The 24,393-nt window shown below is 38.1% G+C and overlaps 1 protein-coding gene across 1 annotated transcript in view; it reads left to right on the top strand.

Moving 5' to 3' along the window:
- The window catches only part of PREX2 (phosphatidylinositol-3,4,5-trisphosphate dependent Rac exchange factor 2), a 183,318-nt gene that overhangs the window by 53,456 nt on the left and 105,469 nt on the right, over positions 1–24,393 (top strand). Inside the window, exons 4-9 of the mRNA XM_061994821.1 lie at positions 26–148; positions 2,009–2,113; positions 4,902–5,003; positions 6,735–6,896; positions 14,024–14,157; positions 16,544–16,647. Coding sequence (XP_061850805.1) covers positions 26–148; positions 2,009–2,113; positions 4,902–5,003; positions 6,735–6,896; positions 14,024–14,157; positions 16,544–16,647 — 730 coding nt within the window. The remainder of the gene's footprint in view (positions 1–25; positions 149–2,008; positions 2,114–4,901; positions 5,004–6,734; positions 6,897–14,023; positions 14,158–16,543; positions 16,648–24,393) is intronic.

A 24,393-nucleotide genomic window follows, 5' to 3' on the forward strand; every position in this document is an offset into this window, starting at 1 on the left:
TTATGTATGTTTTATTTATTTGCAGATGTTGTTTTCAAATATTGAAGATATTCTTGCAGTGCACAAAAACTTCCTGTCCCTGGTGGAGGAGTGCTTACAGCCAGAACCTAATGCGCAGCATGAAGTTGGAACCTGCTTTCTTCATTATGTAAGCTGTCCTTTATTGCAGCGCTATTTCACTTTTTTCGTTTATTAATTGTCTTTTGTCGTCAGTAATTAATAGGGTAAATAGTCATGAGGACAAAATATGACTTGATTGCACAATATAGAGTACTTTGGGGTTGCCTGTTGGTTACTGTCATCTCAAAAAAAAGAGAGGGGAGGAGAGTGAAGAAAGAACATAACAAATGGGCAATCTTTTCTTGTTTCATTATTTTTATATTCACCAAATTAGCTCAGGATGATAAGATGAGCCCTGAAGTGTAGATGAGGCCAGTGCCTGTGCTTGATATTGAGGTACAAGGAAATTGCATGAAACAGCAGAAGTAATAATATGCCTTATTTTTGTTCCTCTTGGATTCTAGGCAAAAACGTGAGTATTTAACAAAGAATTACATAGGCTAGGTAAAACATCCTTTTGGTTCAGGACTGTGAAGATATTTTACTTCTCACAGCTGCGGCATCTCCACAAGTATGTTTATATGTCCTTTAGTAATTGTTTTCTAGGAGTATTATATTTCCTGATAGAGCAAACCAAGCCAGTATTACAGAGCTCTGCAAAATGAGGATAAGTTAGTTTGCTTTCATTTGTAGGCCTAAAAAGATCTGTGTTTCATTGTTACCTCTAGTTAGAGTACCATTTGTTTGCTGAGTGTTTATTCATTGTGGGAGGACAAAATTATTAATAGTTCATGGAAACATTTTACAGAAATTGAGTAATATCAGGTTTTGACTTTGCAGAAGTTTGGATCATATCTACAAACACTTCTTTGCAGACAAAACAAGGAACGATGTCAACAAATAAGCCAGTCATTGTGTATCTTCTTGGATTTTTTTATCCTGTGTTTTTGTGGTAGACCAGCCTCTGAAATTTTTCAGCAAAACCTTATGAAGTTCAACAGTGACAAATGTAAGGTATTGCATTTGGGAGAGCATAGTTCAGAAGTGCAGCACAGGCTAGGATCTACAGGTTGGGTGCAGCTCTGTTGAAAAAGACTTGGAGGTCCTGGTAGACCACAAGCTTAGATGAATGAGCAGTGTGCTGCTGTAGCAAAGCAAGCCAACAGGATGCTGGGTTGCATCAACAAGGACATCACCAACAGAGATAAAAAAAGTCATCCCACTGTACTCAGCCCATGTCAGGCCACACCTGGAATACTGTGTTCAGTTTGGGTCTCCACTATACAGAAAAAATGTGGACAGGCTGGAGAGGGTTGAGAGAAGTGCCACAAAGATCACGAAGAACTGTGAAGCTTGCCATATGAGGAACAGCTGAGAGAATGGAATTTGTTCAGCCTTGAGAAAAGAAGGCTTAAGGGAGACCTTGGCACCATGTTCCAGTATTTAAAGGGCAGCTACAAAGAAGCTGGAGACTCCCTTTTTACAAGGAGTCACATGGATAAAATGAGAGGCAATGAATACAACTTACTCCTGGGGACATTCCTATTGGACACAAGAGTAAATTATTTCACGGTGAGAACAATTAGCCATTGGAATAGTCTCCCCAGGAAAGTGGTGGATTCCCCAACATTGAACACTTTTAAGATTCAGCTGGGCTGAGTGCAAGACCATCTTGTCTAGACTGTGTTTTTGCCAAGAAAGTTTGGACTAGATGATCCTTGAGGTCCCTTCCAACCTGTTATTCTATGATTGAAATTTCCAATTGATGCTTCCAGACTGTTCATAATTCTAGTTTGAGGATGGACTTCAAATAATGTAGGGGCAATAGCTGACCTTACAAAATTAGTACCGTATTAGCTACTCAGCTTTGAAAAATGTTCATTCCTTGTTTTAGTAATTGAAAAAAAAAATGGCAAATAAAGAACAATGTATTTCTTTGTTTCTACAGAAAGAGAAATTCCGTATCTATGATGAATACTGCAGTAACCACGAGAAGGCACAGAAAGTTCTACTAGACCTTAACAAAATAAGAACAGTGCGGACATTTCTTTTGGTAAATAAACTTTGAACTGGTGTTTTAACTTAATATTTTTTGACTGGGCATTTAATTGTTAGTTCTGTCACCTCCACTGTGTAACAACTACAAGCACACCTGCAAGCAGTTAGCAGGCAGTTTCAGCTGGAGGTGGTGTTTCCAGAGGAAGAGGTTGTGTATATCATATTTTCACTACTGCACTCGGATCCGTGTGTGATGCAACATTAGGCAGTGTGCCCTGAACTTGCTGGCCAAGAGAGAAGGGTGTAAATCCAATCATGACTGTAAAAAAGGAAAAAGAATAAGACACATGAGGAGGGATAGAGAAAGAAATTACAGAAAGGAAGTTGAAGTACTTCTGAAGAGAAGGTCCACATTCTGGTACTGTAGCCACAGATGTGTCAGACAGAAAAATGTCAGATCATAGAGTAGCCATCTTGATCTTAGATGCTGACTTAATCTGAGATCAAAAGAAACAGCTGCACAATTAGTCTTTCACTTTATAAGACAAATAAGGAGGGGTTTAAAAATGTCAAGTGTGACTGTCCTCATGATTTTCCCATGGCAAAACCAGTTTGCATGTAAATACTGAGTTCTCCAATTGTTGACGTTGGTTGTTAAAAGGAGGGTTCTATGTGGAATGATTCTTGTGTTTTTCTTCATGGTATCCTGTGATAACAAGGTTGGGCTTGAAATGTGGGGACTACTGTACTGGAACTTAAATACCTGAGAATGTGCCCATGGATAAATTATAAAATTTTTGACTAATCAGACCTAATTATGGCATTTTGAGACTGGAGAGCAAATGACACTCTCAGCAAAGCATCGCAGATATGGTTAAAAAAAGAGATTGTGCCAACGCTGGTGGTATCACAAGTTTTATTTAATTTGATTAATTATTTTTAATGTGCAGTAGTCTTTCACTACTACTGTTGATAGAGTTTTTGGTGAAGTTGTCCTATTGCAGCTTACTTAATTTCTGAAAGATACTGGATCTGACTCTCTCCCTAGCTGCATTTAGGTACAGCTAGGTTATCGAGCAGTGTGGGACTTTCCTTATTGTAGAGGAGTACTGGGTGATGTGAAGCATGTTCCATTCATAGTTGTCATGGAAATGAAAAATTTTTCAGTTGATGAAATGAAATCAAAGATGTCATCAAGACAACATCTTCAAAGTTGTCCTATTTTTCCTCAGTGATTGACAAAATATCCTTCACCTTGCCCCAGATTGAGGAGCATCACACATATGGTTGTTGTCTTGGGAGCAGCACGGCCAGACTCAAGAAGAATGAGTGAATGCTGACAACAGAGGCAAAAAGCAAAGTACTCCGGAGAAAGATTGTAGAAAGCTTGTTTTGTGAGAAAGGAAGTCAAGTGTGCAGTTGTGGCAGTTCATGACATCTCAGTGTCATGTACTTGTAGGTGCATGCGCAGGGCTTTTGCATCTGCTTTGGGTTCCTCATAGATTCAGACATGTCTGTAGAGTAAATGGCAGCAGTCTAACCTACAGAGTGGGGTGTCTGGCTGTGCGGTTTTGAGGTAAAGTTGAAGCCTTCTAGCCAGACAGAATAGTTCAGGTCATTAGAGATGTAATTTTCTATAAGTAATCAGGAGTAGAAACCAGTCTTCTGAGCCTTTAAGTATAGAAACATTATGTAAACCTATAGTCTGCATTGCCATCATCTTGCTCAGTCTTTATCAGTAAAACTTTTTCATTGGCAAGTAAAGCGAGATCCTTTAGGGTAAGACAGAAGCTGATTAACCATGAGTACAAAGCGAAGACTTCAGGGTGGGCATAGAGATCTGCATAGCAGCACTGGTTATGGGGTGTGTGCATTGTGAGTTATGTGCTGACGGGAGTGGCCACCCAGTTGTGCAGTCTCTGTTCCATCAACAATGTGTCTGCAACCAGATTTGTGGCCTGCGTCAACCTACCATCTGGCTGTGTTAAACTACTTCTGTTTAGTGTTCTCAGTTTAGACATCTTGCTCTTTGAAGCTGTGGATTATCTCGTACAATTGCATCACAGTTCCTTCTGATCTTCCCATAAAATAATTTTCATCATGATTTTAGATCTTTATGTACTTAAACTTTTAATTCCAACAATCCTAAGCATTTATTGTGATGTCCCTTCCGTACTTCATTGCAAACAGCTCTTATTTACTCTCTCTCAACTGCTTTTCCACATATGCTTGTACCCAATATTTCAGGTATTCTCCGCTTCCATAGTTCAATATTTTGGCAAAACTTACATATTCTTTAGCACTGGACTAAGGATATTTTATTCATTGCATCTCACATTTAAATATGGAGACATGTAAATAGAACACACTTATTTTTGGGTGTGTGTTAGGATGTCCATGGTGAAACCATTTAAACCATCTTTGATGCTGTTTACTGTTGCAAACACACCTTTTGGAAGCAATAGCACCTATAGTGGTCACCCTGAATTATGTCTGATTTTGTTTGTTGAAGCATAAAAGCATTTTTTTAGCATTTCATTTATTGCCTTTTATCCTTAAACTTATTTAAAAAATACTCCTTTAATCAGATTGAATAAAGACGACACCTAGGGGAGATGTCTGCATAATGCCATTGTGACTTCCTTGTGTGATAGTGAATGTACCTGCCTGTGCATGCATTCAGACCTGTTCTTTTGACAGTTTTGTAAGCCTCCCTCATTACATATATGTATATAATCTATACATAGTGTAGCCAATATTGCTGTGTACATATGCCCTTGTCTTTATTTCTTGATATTTTTCTTGGGATTTTCAAATAATTTGTGAACCTGTTTACCCTCTAGAATTGCATGCTCCTTGGAGGACGCAAGAACACAGATGTACCGTTGGAGGGATATCTAGTTACACCAATACAGAGAATATGCAAGTATCCCCTTCTTTTGAAGGTACTTACAAAGTTTTTGTTTAAGGCTTTATACTTTCTATATTAAAACTAGTTGTTAAGTGTATTTCTGAACTGCAGGAAAGAAATCTCTACGCGGTGAATAAACTCTTTATTAAGATATTGGACCCAGCCTTGCTCTTATTAAACTAGTGGCAAGTCTTCTGATATCAGTATTAAAAGAATTGAGGAGTTTGGCTGGATCAAGATGATTAGCTTACTTCTGCGTCTAATTTTAAGTTTGCCTCTCCATTGTTGAGCAGAAGTGAGTCATTTGAGAGAGTTTACTGAGACTGGTTTCAGCTGGGTTTGGCCATTACTTAAAATGCTTAGGATAGCAGAGTTTGTTAGTGACATACTTTGGTCATTTTTTTTTTTACCATCAGCAAACTGCAAATGCAAAATATTTATCAAAATGATTTGTAAGAAAACAGTAAGATTCTGTATGTAGATCTGTGCACATTTATGTACTCATCTTTCTGTTGCAACCCTAAATTAATGAGAAATGTTAAATTAGATAAACATTAGACATTCAGTCCTCTGACTTGATGAAATTTTTCCATATTGAGAAAACAAATAATGCAATCTTCAGGAAAGTAAATATCTAAACCAGATTTTTACTTAACAAATTAAAGTCTAATGTTATATATTGTTTCAAACTATGAGAAAAAAGCTGAAGCAGATTTGAAACCTGTTGGACAATGTTTTTCCCAATGCACGTGTGAGTTTTAGATCTAAGCGTTGCCATTTATTAAAGCGTCGCCATTTATAAAGCATATGCATTTCATTTCACTGACATAAAATCCTAAAATAAACATGTTAAAATAAAGGTTTTTAGAACAAGTTAAAAAATGTAATTACTGCAACATGATTTGAGTCATCTGAGATGTCTGTGGTTTTACAATTCCCTTGGCCCATTTGAAAATTATTTTTATATTCTATTTTTTGAATGAAGGACCTACAAACAAAACAGGGGGAAATGACTAATGAATTACTCTAGAGGGCAATGACATTAATATATTTATGTGAAATAAATTTAAGTACAGGGTGTGATGGCAGCAGGATTAGGGCTCCAGAGAAATGTACCCGTGCCTTAGGGTATGCACAGTAGATTGTCCATAGTCAGTCCAGCTGTAAATGGGTAGTTACTAGTTTGAGATGGGAAATCTCAAATGAATACTGGCAATTCCACTTTTGGCTTTTTATTATGGCTGCCATTACCAGTAACCATCTGAAATGAGTGACTCACCTAATCTATTATTCACTGCTCTGGTGCATTGCACTAGGTTAAACAACAGTGTAGGGCTAATGGAGCATGATTTTTGCTCTGAGTTGCCCGAAAGGCAGGTGTTAACTTTAACGTGAGTAAACTAACATATGTAAGCAAAATTGTTATCCTGCTGTTGAACAGTTCCATCCCCTGGAAAATAAAAAAAACCAACAGAATAAATCCCAAACTGAAGCTCGACAAGAAAACATTGCTGGAGGGAGAAAGTAACTGAAATGCAAATTTTTCCTAAGTAGTGATTATTTTTGTTGTTAGTAATTTATTTCTCTGAGTTTTAGTGTCCTACTCAGAGACAATGCTAGAAAACTCATTACTTTTCTATCTAGTTAAAGAGAACTCTGACTACTTTTTGATTTTTGTATCCTAGTTGATTTAAGCCTCCTATAATGTAGATTTAGAGATCAAAGATAGATTTCTTTTTTTCTTTTTTTAAAAATGTCCAAACAGGAGTTACTGAAGCGGACTCCGAGGAAGCACAGTGACTATGCGGCACTAATGGAAGCCCTCCAGGCCATGAAAGCTGTCTGTTCCAACATAAATGAGGCCAAGAGACAAATGGAAAAATTAGAGTTTTTGGAAGAATGGCAGTCTCATGTTGAAGGATGGGAGGTACTGAGTTGTTGCTTTGTACACTGAGGAGGGTGTAATAGTTTTCACAGTCATTTATTGCATTGTTTTTATGATCCTGAGATACTGTCAACTCCTCAGTTCTATGAAATGACAGCTTTTATTTGGGATCTACTTTGTAAATTAACTATCTTCTGTGACTGAACACTACTGTGTAAAGTAGCAGACTTCCAGGAAAGAGAGCAGATGTTTAATGTTTGACTTAGAATATTGATCATTTCCATGAACATGTATATGTGTACACATGTACATCTATAAATCCTCATTTAACTGCTGTTCTGATTTTTATTTTTTCAATAGTAACCAGAAGAGCGATGATTTTCCCTAGATAACAAGATTGAGTAGTTGTAGCACCAAAGCCTTGCTTTTGTATTATTTTGAACACTCTAGTTAGTTTGATCAGAAGGATAGATGTAGGTCAAGTGTGTTTTTAAATTTCCTTAGGAGTTTTGTGTTGAAGATGACTGAGCCGCGAGCACTGACATGCGAGAACACAAGTGAAGTCCCAGTAAAAGAAATATAAAGCAAACAATGTAAACTTTTTAAAAATAAGTTTTAATATAATATACAGGTTTTTTCAGACATAAATTTCAACATGGAGGTAGTTCTTTGCTTTTTTGAATACTTTGCTCTAATCATTCCTAAGATTGCTGCTTAAGAACTAGAGGAAGAAATTTTATCACTTTAAACTTTGTGGAAGGGTTGCTGGCTGTAAAGTTAGCAGGAAAAATGTATTTTTTGTGTGTTAGGCTGATAGACTGAGACCTGATCTTTCAGCTGCGTAGTGAGAAATGGCCTATGTACAATTAAGACTTAAGAAAAGTTTAGGGGCACTGATGAGACACTCAGAGAAAGCTTTGAGGTAGACCTGTCTGAATTGTAACTGTCAATTCCCCAAGAAGTCTGACAACTAAAAAGGAAAATACTGACTAAAAGAATCAACTTTTCAGTAGATATTAGTAGTAACAGATAAAACAGCAGAAAGAAAAAGTCATTTCTATACAGCTTTTTTCCCTCTCTGCATCTCCTCCCTACTGCATCTGCTGTTTCTTTAATTTGCTGTGCCTAAGGATGTGCTCTGCTTCTGCAGCAGTGGATTCAGTCTCCCCCTGCCTTCCAGAAGGGTTCATCAGAACAAGCCACTATCTGAAAGGAATGTAAAAATTACACAGTATAGAGAACCCTCTAAATACTGCCTAGGATACTGCAAAATTATTTCCTGCCCACTCCACATGAAATCTCCTTTGGTCTGTTGATAATTGAGTAATATGGGAAGATATAATTCATTCTGAATGTGGATTAAGAAACTAATTATAATTTAAACAAAAATATTTTTGTTTCTTCAGTGCATTGTGGGATTTGAAATGTATCACTTAAGGTATTTTTCCTTTTCCTGTGCAGCAGCATTTTTAAGACCTGCTCTTCCATTTCTGTAATTGGGGTAGGTATAATTTAGAGCAGGGAAATCCTCTTATGACAGAGTTCAGGGTACTGTAGTCTTTTGATACAGAAATTCACTGTTCCTCAAGAAGGAATTTTATCAAGTACAAAAGGTATATAATTACTGGTCTGTATTCAGACAAACCTTTCTGCACTTAGTTGTAATCCTGAATCTTAAATAAAATTTTAAAAAAGGCCATTAAAGAGAAATGGCAGAGAATGTATACTCATGCCATGGTATTGTTAGTAAGATTTTGAAAAAGAAAGGAGTACTGAGATAAAGCAAACCTTTAGATGTTGTAATTGAGAGGAGATCTAGTTGTCCTAACACTTTCCAGAAGAAGCAAATATCTTAAAAGGCACTTGTTTAGACTAGGTGAAAGTAAGTTTCTTTTTGTCGTCAGCCATAACCTGAAAGACTGCTGTATGTGAATACTGAAATGCATGAGACATGCTTTCACAAGAAATTTGTGATAAAAACAACATCAAGTGCTTACATTGTTGAAAACTTTGTGGTAAGGAAATTTCTTAAGTAATGCTTATTGCTTGTCACTGACTTTGCTCCTTCTATTATTTTCAGCTTTTCAATTAAGTTTTCTACTGCACTGTGCTGATTATAATTCTTCTACTTGCTTTCAATGCCTGTCTTCTAGACTTTTGTCAAAGCCATCTTAACAAGCACACTCAAGTATTACGTTATAGTATTATTAACTCAGTGCATTATTAGTCATATAAGTTGGTTAAGAACTGATTGTTCTCAAACCTGAAAAGGGAATCCACTTTCCTGCACTGCTTCTTCTGAATCCTTGAAGAATCCTTAGTAACATGTACAGTAGGAGATATGTTTGCTGTTAGAAATATAGTAAAGGTAACAGTAAGGAAGGGTAACAATATGGACAGAAGCATGCAAAACACAGACTTACTCTCTGTGTCTGTGCTCAAAGTGGGTTGCTATGAAACCTAACATAGGAATTTCATTCCAGCATTGATTTATTTTCTTTTGATTGGCCTCCTCCTCCCAATTTCATTTTAGTATTTCACTTGTGCTTGAACTCTGAAATAGTGCCATTGTCTTAAAACAGTCTGTTTTTAGTAGAGATATGTGGTGTTTATTGTAGTTCAGCTGATCAGGTTTAATGTTATCATAGAATCACCATAGGGTGCCCAATCTGACAAAACTGCCCTGATCTTAATATGTGCATCCTTTTCAGATGTAATGCATGGTTACTCTGTGAAGCGATGTGGATTACAGAGCATGTATGAGAGCTAACAGCATTTTGAATGATTCCCAACAGCCACTGCAGAAAAATCTCTGAATGCAACGTATGAGAGTGGATTTAATTGAATAAACATCTGGTTTTCTGCATTGCCTAAAAATAAAGAGGCAAACTTGTTGGTGATTTCCTTCCAGAAGGAAATGCTTAGCACATTGTTTGGCCTCAGCCAGAAGGAAAGGGAAAAAAATAAAGACTATTTTTAGAAGCTGATCAAAGCATGACTTGAATTCTTATACAAAAGTGTCATAAAATGAAGCTTGTGTCTATTATGGTAAAAATACAGATTCATGGAAGAATGGAACATCTGTTTTGAGAAAGAAGATTTTGAATATAATGACTTTCTCACTTAATTTCCTAAGTGGTTAAATGTATTGGCCTGAATTCAGAACTTGTGTAGGTGGCTGTCTCAGCTGGAGAATGGCTCAGCAGCTGAAGGAGTCTGTCAGTAAAATTTGCGTGGATGTTTCAGTGAGAGAAGAAAACATAAAATTGTTGCATTTGTTATAAGCTGGAAATGAAATAACCCTGTCTGAGTCACCAGACAACTCAGTGACAATAGCAGGGTTCCTTTTTCGTTCTGCCATATTATCAAGTAATATTTTAATAGAGGTTTCTTTCTGAACTCCAGAATTTTTAGCCCTTTCCTCTGTTTTGTTTCTGTTTCCTGTGCCCATGTGCGAGTACTGAAGAGTAAGTTAGTATCTGTGATTTCTAACCTTTATTGTTGTTAATGTACTGACCTATGAATCGGGATGGTCAGACCTCCATGTTTGACTGACATATGCCCAGTAGGTTTTGTAACAAATAAACCCATCAATGCTGCTTTTCATCTCAAGATATGAAAAGTAATTTTTTTTTAATGTCAAGGATAGGTAGTTACTGACTTAAGGAACATGATTTAATTAAGGATATTGGTTTAAATTTCTTTCATATGATTTCTTCCCTTCCAGTGCATTTTAAATGCATTTGTTTTGCAATATGGTCATAGTAGCCCACATTTCAGAACTCTTGCTGACTGACTGACAGCCAAAAGTTGTTAAAAGCCAGTTTTACGTAAATAGCCTGCGTGCTCTGAGATCTTACAGATCTTTTGCTTTCCTCACCAGCCATCTTCCTTGGCCTCATTGCTACCAACAGGAGAGGACTGCTCTACAGTTAGATATTTAGAGTCTTCAATGACTCTGTGGGATAGATGGAGGGAAAACTATTTTAGATTCACAGTATTGGTCTGCTTTTCAGGTCAGTTTTTTTCCCCACTGAATCCTTTGTATGTTTTGTTAGAAAATGATTGAAACAGGTTTGTTTCTACAATACATGGCATTTTCAAATTGATGTTATAAACATGCTGGCTTCACTGAAAATACCCTATCAGCTCTAATTCCAGGTATTTTAAATGTATAGAAACATGAAATGTAGCATCATAGTAGTGATTTTACATTTAGATTGAGCATCTGTATGATCTTTCCTTGCAAGCACTGAGTACAAATTTAAATATTCATGAAACCTTTGAAATAGCAAATTACCTTTAAGGTTCAGATTGCTCATATTTGAGATTTCCCTGGTAGTTTCAATTCAAACATGCTTGTGTTAAGAGCTTTTGGTAAAATTTGTTCCAAAAGCATTGCTTATAGGTGGTGTAGTTCACTTTTAACTGTGCAGTAGATAACCTCATCAGCTTCTGGGACAAAGGTGACCTGTCATCTGTTACTGTGGCCTTGAACCTTTCCCCATGAGAGGAACAGCTCAGCGTTAGATAAGTGAATTATCCTACTGGGCTGTGTATCAACTGTAGCTTGGTGTTCCTGCTGTCAACCCATATGGAGGTTCAAGGTGTAGCTCCATCCTTCATGAAAATGTTACAGTTGTCAATCCTCCTTAGAATTGCATGATGGATATGGCAGTGCTTGTGGGCTTTCTCCTTTCTCCTTCTTTGGTCATGTTTTTCATCCTTAAGAAACGTGGTGGAGAGGAGTGCTTAACCCAGGTGTAGAGACCCCAGTGGTTTCGCATAGCATGCCCATCTTTTTCTGCCTTACAGCTCCATGACTACCCAAAGTATAGGAACAGGCTGACCCTAAGAGTGTTCCTTCTGTAGACAAGAGGATGGCAGGGGATTTTTCTGCACTAGCAATGTTTATGTAGGACAGCCAGCTGCAACTTCTGATCTTTGTTATCTTGTTCCCTTGGACTTCAGCAAATAAAACAGCAATAACAAAATTCACCGACCTGTGGCCATGCCAACATGGGTTGTGATCTTGTAAAAATGTATCTAATATGTGAGGTGAACACTGTTTAGTATTTGGATGGGAGATGTCCAAGGGAAAAAAAGTGTGTCTAGAATATTTTTTTCACCATCTAGCAGTTCATATTAGAAAAGGTGGGAAATAAGAAGAAAACAATACCCAAAGAGACAGATGTGATTCAGATAGTACTACCTGCCATATATGTTGAACTTGAATCACGAATGAGTCAAATCTTGATGACTTGGGTAGCTTGAATTATATACATCTAAACTATGTATAAAATATTGTATTTCATGATATGATGCTGACACAGTAGCAGACCTTGCTTTTTTAATTTTTCAATAAAAAAATTATCATAACTAAATGTTTTCATCAAACTCTATATGAAAAACACACTCTTTTTCAGAAAGCTGGAATTGCTGATAGAATTTCAAAGCCTTAAGCTAAAATTTTTTAGCTTCTCTACCAAAAAATAGTTTACCAGCAAGCCTGAAGTATTATGTTAAAACAGACCAAAAACCTTTAAAAAGATAGCCAGCCTTTAAAAATTGGTAAGTACTATTCCAGTAAATTTTAAAAGCAACATAAAATATTATTTATTCTTTTCAATACACAGAAGCAATGAAATAGAATAGAAAGAAGCAACCAGCTTTTCTCTAGTTGTTGTCAGCAAGCATTAACTGCAGCCTTAATTTATGCTTATTTTTATTAGTGAATGTGCTTTTAAAGTATTTCAGTGTTTGGTTAAAAGTAAAATTGTAAAATTAGTATGCCAGCTTCTGGTGCTGATGCTGACTTAGGAAGGGAAGTGTGGTGTAGTGGCTATAGGTGGCATTCATTTTCTATGATTCTATGATTTGGTCTTAAGTGAAAACAAGAGTGGTTAGCTAATACTGATACTGAATCTCCTTTATTTGGAGACCTAAATTGTGTTCCAGCACAATAGTTGTGCAATCTCTTTTATAATATCTGTAAACAGACTGCATTCTCCTTAGAACAATCTGAGCTTTTACTCAATATTCAGAGCTGTGATGTGCGAAGGGTGAACTTTTGATGAAGAGCTGAGAGCAGAACCCATGATTACTTCTTGGCTTTTAATTGAACGCATTTTTCTTTGGGCTACTGTGGTTAGATCAAGAAGAGGAAGTAACTACAGCTATTGCAGGCATAAGTCATTCAGAATATATGTAGGTGAAAGCAAAGTCCTGGCTTTTGCAGTTTTTTCAAGCTGACCGTTGACTGCCTCAAGTCAGGAAACTCCTGGAGCCATGAGTGTATGTTTGATGCAGCTAGGGTTCATAATTATCAATAGGATTTCATGTCTGGATGTTTGTAGCACAGTCCCACAGGAGCGTGGATATTTAGAGTAGCAAAATATGCATCTGAATTCATGGCAGGCTTCCTCGAGAGGTAAATTTCTCTTTATAAGGCATAGAAATGCCGTAACTTTTTCGTAGAAATCCTTTGTTAAAGTTGTTTCTTTTTTTTCATTAACCTTTATGAAAAAGTCTACCTTCTTTTCACATGAAAGACTGATTTGCCTCAAAGCAAAAATGAAGCGTGGGAGGTTTCATCCCAAACATTTAAAGCTTAGAAAAATTCTGATGTCTTCAGTGTTTATTAGGAGGAAGTATACTAGAAAGCTGTTCATGCTACTGTTAGCTTTGCCTGAGTTTTAAATCTTACTGTGTTTTTTTTCTTTTGACTTTGTGTTTAGCTTATCTTAGTTAGAAGTGTATGCCATTAAAGATGTTCATATTCCAGATTGCTTCAGCTTCCAGATTTGGCATAGACTGTGTCTTGTAGAGCCCTGTTTTCGAACATTTCTGACTAAACAGTAAAGTTACTGAGGACAAGAAGAATTGTATAAAATTGATCTAATTTTCCAGGAGAGATCTCAAGCACATACGTAATAATTTTGACATTTGTTTTGTTTAAATTTTATTCACTAAAAAAGCTCCCCCCCCCCCATTAATAGCAATACTAAATGAATACAAAGCTGATGTTAAGCTTTATTTAATATTATTTAGTGGCAATGTAATTTTACTCTTAGTGTTTCTAGGGAGTCATTATGGTTGTGAATTAGTATATGAAACTTCACCTTAATTGGGTCAGAATAAGAAACTAATCTCTTTCCAATTGGTTTTAGGGGTCCAATATCACAGACACGTGCACAGAAATGCTGCGAAGTGGACTACTACTGAAAATTTCAGCGGGAAATATCCAAGAGAGGATATTTTTTCTTTTTGATAACCTTTTGGTCTACTGCAAAAAAAAGCACAGGTAAATGATTAATTTATCCTTTAAAAAATAATGAATTTTCCTCATAGGAGAGCTAATCCTCTGTATACTCTTTCTTAAGAATATTTGAACAACACCAAAGTGTTTCCTGCAGTTAATTGCAATAGAAAAGTCAGCATTTTTAGAGGAGACCTATCATCCAAGGAGAAGTGTATTTATCTCAAACACTGGAACCAGTTTATACAAATGCAGAATCCAAATGGTGAAGTGCAGGCAGAAAGAATCTATTTTGTCAGTCCTCTATAACTGCTTAAATGTAGTGGCGTCACTCTCTTCTACGAACAGTAAACAGATTGAATTTTTAGTTCAAACAAATTAGTGATGTAGTTTATAGTATCAAATTCAAGGGTTTTGAGCTTATTTCTAATGAGGGAAAACATCCAGAAAGCTCCTGCTTGCTTCATTGCAAGGAGCAATTCCGTAGTTCAGCAGCAAGCTTCTGCAGTTAACATTCAGTGCTATTACGCTTCTGAGAAATAAGGGTTCTATGTACAGTCATCTCTTTTGAAACTGCTTAAGTTTGTTTCTTTGATCCAGTAACTGGTTTTGACTAGCCACCGAATACATATTACTGGATAAATTCCTGTTAGATTCCTCGATAGATGATAGACCTTGAGTATGCTCAATAATAGCACTGCTGAACACCATTATCTTTGCCTCTGCACACTTGTGGGTGGTGTCAGGGGAAACTCCACCATCGACCTCAGTGTGCCATCGAGGAATCTCTCTGCAGCTGAGGAAACTGTTGCTTCATAAATTCTTCTGTCATTACCACATTCTTGTCCATTGGGCCAGTGTGAGTGCTGTAAGATTTTCAGTGGTTCCAGATTTGATGACTCTTTCCAAATTATATTGTTGACAGGAGGTTTGCATTTTGGAAATATACCAAAATTGCCTTATTTTATGGTATATTGTATGTAATTTTTAGGCATCCTTTTGTTGGAGAGTTGTGTAAACGTGGATTGCTAAACTTGGACTCATAGGTACCAAGGTCACTAGAATTATTAGTTTTACCTTGCTTAGGAGAGAAAAAATATGTGATATCGAACATTTATGCTTGCTACTGTTTTGTTTTGTTTTATTTTTAATACATTATTCAGTTTTTGCATAAGAAACTTGCAGTACAGTAGAGTTACTCATAATGATTGAGAAGTAGGTAATTTTCTGAGGATTAGTACCTCCCTGGAATGAGTGGTCAGAATTCAGATGATCATTAATTTTATGGAACTGACCTTTGCTTGATATACAGTATTAATTAAAATTGTAGACAAAAATGGACTTTATTTCCAAGAGTGGAAAATCATCCTTGACTCATCTGAGATGGGAAAAGTTGCCTGGAACTGGGATTCTCAAAAGGCCTTGACTGAAAATAGTTATAGCACTACAGAATCACAGAATCTCAAGGATTGGAAGGAACCTCAAATGATCATCTAGTCCAACCCCCCTGCCAAAGCAGGACCTCCTAGAGTAGGTCACACAGGAACACGTCCAGGTGGGTTTTGAGTATCTCCAGGGAAGGAGTCTCCCCAACCCACCTGGGCAGCCTGTTCCAGTGCTCCCTCACCCTCACAGTGAAGAAATTCTTCCTTATATTTCTTTGCAACCTCTTATGTTCCAGCTTGTACCCATTGCCCCTCGTCCTATCATTGGACGTCATTGAGAAGAGCCTGACTCCATCCTCTTGACACCTACCCTTTACGTATTTGTAAACATTAATGAGGTCACCCCTCAGTCTCCTCCAAGCTGAAGAGCCCCAGCTTTGGAATATATCACTGTGAAACTGACACAAAACTTCAGCAATTCTTAATTATAAATTCTTGGTTAACACTTTTGTGAAGAAAGAAAGATGTTGTCTTCTTCCATGCACATTTCCCATTTGTAAGGCTAGCGTGGGTAGGTCAAGTTTTGTGTCTAAACTATATATTCCGTCAGTATTCAGTATTTACATTTAGTCACACTACCCTTGTGTTGAATTTCTTTACTAGTGTAGGGAGGCTCCATCAAATAGGAGGAAAGATCATCCCAGTAGTATTTTGGCTTTGATGCCAGACAGTTGCATATAGGTATCCAAGTGCTGGAACAGAGCTTTTACAAAGTAAAAAAACCACTCAACAAACCAAACAACTTTCCTGATTAAACTCTTACATTAGCCAGCAATTTACAGCTTACTCTAGAGAGGTGAGTCTTTGCATTAATGTCAGCAGCACCCTGTTTAGCAATGGTTTCCACAGTTCAATTTCAAATGTATAGATGTATAAATATATTGTGATTCTTACAGTAGTCTTTAAATGCTACCTGTACAGGTAGAGATGCAGAAGCATAGAAGAAGGTGGTGGATGACATGCTCATCTGCTCTTTATTTTATTAGGCGACTGAAGAACAGCAAAGCATCTACAGATGGCCACCGTTACCTTTTCCGGGGCAGAATAAACACAGAAGTGATGGAAGTAGAGAACGTAGATGATGGAACAGGTGAGTATGTTTGTGTTGCTCATTTACAGAGCAGTCTTTTGAGGTGCTGGAAGCAATTGCAGCTTCATAGTTTCTTTGAGAGCTGAGGGTGCTCCCTGTAGTTAGAAAGAAAGAGTAAGATGCCACTTTAAAAGTGCTATGTGCTTATATCAAAACTGCTTCTGTGACACATCATTGCTTTCATATGTTATTAACTGGGCGGTCATAGGTGACTGATTTACACTAATGTGAAGAGGGTAATAAAATAAGGTGACATTTATTGTTCAGCTGAAGTCATACATTTAACTTCACTTTACATCATACCAGCTTTCTTAAAGAGATTATCCCTAGGTATGTGACATATTTGTAAAAGCAAATGGAAAAGTTACCTCTGTTGAAATGAAACCTCAAACACTACAAATGCTGAAATTGTAACACAAGTATTTACAAAAAAAAGAAGGGTTTTTTTGGTACCTTTAGGGATATAATCCATATAATTGATTGGGTTTTCACTTTTTTAATGTATATAAGAGAATTTTGAAAGGTTTTCTACAAATGATAATTTTTGTTGTAGAAACTTGAGTTTAATCTTTGAGCTAAAAAATTATTATTTCCTTACATTTAATAAAGAAAACCTGAAACATTTTATGCTTTTCCGTGCAAAACTAAAGAAAATTATACGGGACTCTTGCAGTGGCATTGTAAATATGTAGGTCTGGAGGAATTTCTGTAAGTTGTATATTACTTCATCTGATACTAAAATAGTATGTTTGCCTTAAATCTATAGTGGATTCTAAGCATTAATGTAATTTCGTTCTAAAACTGAGCATTAATTAAAACAATGGCACAGTTTAAGTAAGCGTCATGGAAGTCCTTCATAGAAGTTAAACATCTTAAAAATTAATAAGTGTGTTTTTTCTAATCTTGAGTTCCTTGTTTTCAAAATATTTCTGACATTTCTCTTTCTACTGGGTAGACTTGGAGAACAGTTTGATTATTGTTCGTATTGCAACAAACTAGTTTATTGGAAGGCTATTGTCTCTGTCCTCCATCTCTTTTTTTAAGTATTACAACCTTTTGTCAAGGTTCATGTTTTCTAAGTTTCTAAATTTTTTTGTGTCCTTTGGAATTTTTGGGGTTTTTTTTCAGTTTGCTTGTATCTTTTGTATAATAAATTGTCCAGAGCTGAAATTTTGCTCATGCCATGTAGAACAAAACAATTGCTGTAGTGCTGCATGTAGGATGTGTATTACAAATCCCAGGATTGTTTGGCTTTTCTGAGAGCACAATTTTTCAATTTTTTTAGCTTGTGTTCCAGAATACCACACCCTATCCTTTTATGCAGTATTAGTACTTAATCCTTTATATCCTCTACTGCATTAATGTCTAAGATTAGGTCCTAATAATTGCTTTCTTTTCTATACTGAATTTTGTCTTACCATTTCCACAATTTATTCCAGCAATTTAGTTAGTGGTTTAGAAATATGTACGAGTACATTATAGTCAGTTTCATCAAGCCTCATTGACTCTAATATAATGAATCCAATAGTCTATATCCTGCTTTACTTTTTCTATAGCCTTTTCTAACTTGTATTCCTGTTCAGTTGTTAGCTTTATTTGTATGAAACCTCAGTGCTTTGCTGATAAAAATAAGAGAGTTGAATATTTTAGACTTATTTTTCATCAGTTATTTTACTACCTTTCATTTAATTTCAACATGTTCATCAACGACCTGGATGAGGGGACAGAGTGTACCCTCAGCAAGTTGGCTGATGACACCAAACTGGGAGGACTGGCTGACTCCCCAGAAGGCTGTGCTGCCATTCAGCAGGATCTCGATCGGCTTGAGAGTTGGGCAGAGAGGAACCTCACGAGGTTCAACAAGGACAAGTGCAGAGTCCTGCATCTGGGAAGGAACAACCCCATGCACCAGTACAGGCTGGGGGTCAAACTGCTGAAGAGCAGCTCTGCAGAGAGAGACCTGGGAGTCCTGATTGATAATATACTAAATATGAGCCAGCAATGTGCCCTCATGGCCAAGAAGGCCAATGGCATCCTGAGATGCATCAAGAAGAGTGTGGCCAGCAGGTTGAGGGAGGTTCTTCTCCCCCTCTACTCTGCCCTGGTGAGGCCTCATCTGAGTCCTGTGTCTAGTTCTGGGCTCCTCAGCTCAAGAGAGACAGGGAAGTGCTGGAGAGAGTCCAGCACAGGGCCACCAAGATGATCAAGGGTATAGAGCATCTTTCATATGAGGAAAGACTGCGGGAGCTGGGGCTGTTTAGTCTGGAGAAGAGGAGATTGAGGGATGATCTTATTAACATTTATAAATATCTAAAGGATGGGTGTCAGGAGGTTGGGACATCCCTCTTTTCTGTTGTAGCTAGTAACAGGACAAGGGGTAATGGGATGAAGCTGGAACACAAAAAGTTCCACTTAAACATAAGAAAAAGCTATTTAACCGTGAGAGTGACGGAGCAGTGGCACAGGCTGCCCAGAGGGGTTGTGGAGTCTCCTTCCTTGGAGGTCTTCAAGACCCACCTGGACATGTTCCTATGCGACCTGATCTAGGTGAACCTGCTTCTGCAGGGGAGTTGGACTAGATTATCTCTAAAAGTCCCTTCCAACCCCGACCATTCTATGATTCTATGAATTTCCTTCATCTTAGAATCACAGATTCATAAAATAGTAGAAGCAGATCTTCCTTATACTTTAGAAATAGAAGAGTTCTCCTGTTTACATTATGTGACTTTCTAATATGGCATCACTTTATTCATAACTCTTTATGTAACTGTTGCCACTGAGGGTTATACCCACAATCGTCTTCCTGATGATTATTCCAAGAATTCGGTAACTTATTTCTTTCACTGATACTGGTCTTATATACCACCATGCTTTTCATTTTGGCTTTAGCAAATATTTCTTCCTTCCTCCTTCCATGACTATCCTGTATTTCTCAAATCTGTTTTCTTTTCTAGCTAACAGTCCTTGATCTGTTTCACACTATCCTTTTTCTTTCTGACCCATTTATTTTCTTTGTCAATGAATCTTCAAGTATAATTTGGCTGAACACAATTTGCCTTCCTCTCCATTCCAGACGCAGTCTAATTTCCTCCAGCCACAGGAAATGCTGCTACTGTCCCCATTTCCTATAGCCTTGCACACAGTACTGGATGTTATCATGCTTCCTTCCTTCTTGCTCTCCTGAGCCACATCAAGTCTTGTCAGATTTATATATGCAACATTTCTAAAATCTGTCCTTTCCAGACTTATGAGACATAGTTTGGTCATTTTGATTTCCAGAATATTAGAGATAGTAGATGAAACATTCAAGGTCAGGTTGAACAGGGCTCTAAGCAACCTGATCTAGTTGAAGATGTCCCTGCTCATTGCAGGGAGGCGTTGGACTAGATGACCTTTGAAGATCCTTTCTGACCCAGACTATGCTATGTTTCTATGATTCCGTTTTCATACCTATGTATGTCTCTTTCTTATGTACTCTTCATGATCTCTTGTGTTGTGCCTTAAGTCCATCTAGGAACAGAGGACCATGATCAGACATAAGAATAGAATCATAGAATCACTGAGATCATCAAATCCATCACTGAACTAACCAATATCCCTCTGCACCTCATCTATGCATCTTTTAAATATCTCCAGGAATGGTGACTCCTCCACTTCCCTATGCAGCCTGTTCCAATGCTTAATAGCCCTCTTAGTAAAAAAGTTCTTCCTAGGGTCCAATCTAAACCTTTCCTGGCAAAAATTGAACCCATTTTCTTGTGTCCTATTATTCGTTACTGGAGAGAAGATATTGAGTGGAGTCTCCTTCTCTGGAGGCTTTCAAAACCCTCCTGGATGAGTTCCTGTGTGACCTGATCTAGGTGGACCTGCTTCAGCAGGGGTGTTGGTCGAGATGGTCTTTAGAGATTCCCTCCAACCCCTACCATTCTATGACTCTACGATTCTGTTTGACACCCACCTCACTACAGCTCCTCTCAGGTAGCTGTAGAGAGTCACAGAATCTCAAGGATTGGAAGGAGCCTCAAAAGATCAACTAGCCCAATCCCTCTGCCAGAGCAGGACCTCCTAGAGTGGGTCACACAGGAACTCATTCAGGAGGGTTTTGAAAGCCTCCAGAGGAGACTCCCCATCCCATCTGGGCAGCCTGTTCCAATGCTCCATCACCCTCACAGTGAAGAAATTCTTCCTTGTATTTCTTTGGAACCTCTTGTGTTCCAGCTTATAGCCATTGCCCCTTTTCCTATCATTGGACATCACTGAGAAGAGCCTGGCTCCATCCTTTTGACACCCACCCTTTACATATTTGTGATCATATCTCCTCTCAGCCTCCTCTTCTCTAGACTAAACATCCCTAGCTCCTTCAGCTGCCCCTAATCAGACTTGTTGTCCAGACCCTTCACCATCTTCCTTGCCTATCACTGGACACTCTTGTAGTGAGAGGCCCAGAACTGAACACAGTACTCGAGATGCAGCTTCACCAGTGTCGAATACAAGGGCACAATCACTTCCTCGGTCCTGCTGGCCACACTATTTCTAGTACAAGCCAGGATGTCATTGGCCGCCTTGGCCACCTGGGCACACTGCTGACTCATGTTCAGCTGGCTGTCGATTAACACCCCCAGGTCCTTTTCTGTAGGATAGCTCTCAAGCCACTCATCCCCAAGCCTATAGCATTGCATGGAGTTGTTGTGGCCCAAGTGCAGGACTCAACGCTTGGCCATGTTGAACCTCATCTACTTGGCCTTGGCCCATTGCTCCAGCCTGTCCAAGTATCTCTGAACAGCCTTCCTGTCCTCAAGCAGGTCTATGCACCTGCCCAGCTTGGTGTCATTAGCAAACTTACCGAGGGTGCACTCAGGCCCCTCATCCAGATCATTGATAAAGATTTTGAACAGAACAGGCACTGAGCCCTGGGGAACACCACTCATTTCTGGCTGTCAACTGGATTTAACTCCATTCCCCATCACTCTCTGGGCCTGGCATCCAGCCAGTTTTCCACCCATCTGAGTCATCCAAGACGTAAGCAGCTAGTTTCTCCAGGAGTATGCTAAGTACCAAGGGCCTTTGGAACTTGGTATGGGAGGACTCAATTGCCTCTTAGAATCCTGGGCAAAAGAGGCAAGGCTATTCAACTTAGGGAAGAAAACGAACATTAATTTAATCCCTCACCAACCAAAAACATAAAACCCCAAACCATAATGAACATGAAACACCACAGAGTGATATAAGGGTGAAGAGCACAACCAACCCTTTCAGACCACCCTCTTCCCACTCCTCCACTCTTCCCAGGCTTTGAGCCCTGATCCTCTTGTCTTTACCTCGTCCTCCATGAACAGCTCAAGGGGGCGGGGAATGGGGATTAAATTCAGTTCTTTCCTGATTGCTCCTGCCACTTGTCTCTCCTCAGGGCAGATGGACTCTTTGTTGGTCCTCCCTGCTCCAGTGCAGGGTCCCTCACAGGCCAGGCAGCCCTGCTTGGGCTGCTCTGACATGTTCATCCCAAGGACTGCATTTTATGGGGACCAACACTGCAGCTTTCTCCCCCTGTTAACAAAAAAAAGCAACTCCACACAAGCCCATGACTTTTGAGTCTAGATGATACTTCCACAGTTCTTTACTGTACTTTTTGGGGTCCTCTGCTCACTCGATATAAGGAACCATAGGGCTCCAGGGAACAGGGTAACTGAGAGTGTTTGCTCTCAGACTTGACAGAGGTAGAAATGTAGTCTTGTTTGTAAGTAGAAGCATATAAACACGACAATGGATTCCCAGTGTGGTTTATTGTCATGCTAATAACATGTCTACAAAAATTAACAAAGCTTTTTCTGAAGAGCATTTTTTCTTTGATGAGATGAAGGCCTTGGCTGAGCAGTACAGTTCGTAAAAGCTTTCCTTTTTTGTTTCAGCATCATGAAGCACTCCACCTTTTTTTGATTGCACTGGTTAAAGTGGAATGCATGTTACTTATCAGGGCAGACTATTCATGTTTTTAAAACAGTGTGGCTTACACAACTACTTGGAAGTATTAGAAAGATGGATATATTGTGATTCTTTTTTTTTTTTTTCTATATTCAGTTTTAAAAATTGAGTTTATAGAGAAAAATGTACATCTGAAGACATTTGCCAGCCATTAAATGAATGTTATTTAGTTTATGATGACAAGCACTTGAGACTTAGAAAATACCGGATTGCTTATACTATATAACTTCTGTCCCGTTATCTTCAAATGGGGCATGGAATAGAAAAAACACTGTAACCAGTAAAAAAAAAATACAGGGGAGGAAGGGAATTGATATTATGTAACATTCATTCAGTATTTCTGAGCATTGGTGCTCCTAAGAACCTAAAGTCTGAGAAACCTAGAAGAACTTCAATACAGAGATTTCTATTTGTTTCTTTAATAGAAGAAAAAATTATATGTCTCTACCCAATTGTTTCTGGTGCATCTCTCAAAGGTTTGAGTCTTAAATTTTGAACAATACATTACAGTTCAAATTACAAGCTTTAATATATTGCCAAGTAACATTAGAAGATGATATAATCTTTCATCACCTTTTCCTCCAAAGCTGGAGGCTTAATGATTTATTAAGCATGCTTGTTCAGACTTTGCATGGAGCCACTTGAAGTCTCATGTTTGTCTTCCTTTTGTAACCATTATGCCATGTTTGCAAATCATTTGCTTAGCCTGACTGGCAGCTGTGATTACCTTGATGTGAAGAGTCTGCATATATCCTGTACAACTGGCCAGTCAGAATACGTGTATTTCTGTCTGGCTGGCCAGCACCTCTTGACCATATCCAAAATAGGTTTATATGAGATAATAGTGTGATGCTGAAATGCTCTTCAGGAGACTATGGCCATGGTTGTATTGGGGAGAACAAATTTCTCATGGAAGGAACATGTGAATCAAAAGAAAAGGCATGGAGCGTTGCAGTTAAAGGTAGAGAATGGAGTCAAGCTGGGCATCACGGGAGTGGGTTACTATTGCAAAATTGGGGGATAGCTACCCATTTTTCTCCACCTGAGCACATTGTCATCTGTATACATTAGGCAGATCTAGTACCTAACTAGGTGATTGGTCTTTTCACAGAGTTCAACGAATTTGTAGTGGCATGACATAAATATGGTCAAACTGCCAAGGCTCTTGGCCCTGCACTTACTGATCTTCAGGTCCCAAGGAAACTCTATGTTTCAAGTGTCATCTCTACATTGAGAGTTTAAAGTGGCTAGATGAGCCATTTTTTTTCTAAATTAAACTACAAAGTTGACACCAAATTTCTGTCCAGAGTGAAATGGAAGGATCTAAATCCATCAGTGAGTTTAAGCCATCATTTAAAAAAAAATGTTTTGGCCAAAATTTTAACTCCTACTTTTCACTGCATTAGAGAGCATAATATTTCTCTACATAAAGTGAGTGTTGCCATGATAGATACATGATAGCAAAGACCACAGGAAAAATATCACTGTGTAGTTTTATGTGTGTTAACCTCTAACTTAATAAATACACAAAAAGGTGCAGCTGATACCATATTGGATAGTTTGAAAGTATTTGCTTAAATAATAGAGAGACCTTAACCTTCCTTCCTCCAGTAGTGCTCCCGTCTCTCATCTCCAAAGGGCTGTAGTCTGTCAGCTGAGAGCTTCTGTATGAGGCTTCTTTCCTTTCCCCAAATTTAACTTGATTTTCTGACAGTGCATGAATGACACAATGCCTAGTTTTCAAGGAGTGTTTTTAAAGAGATAAAG

Source organism: Colius striatus, chromosome 4 (assembly GCF_028858725.1).
Source record: "Colius striatus isolate bColStr4 chromosome 4, bColStr4.1.hap1, whole genome shotgun sequence".
In the NCBI taxonomy this organism is placed as follows: Eukaryota; Metazoa; Chordata; class Aves; order Coliiformes; family Coliidae; genus Colius; species Colius striatus.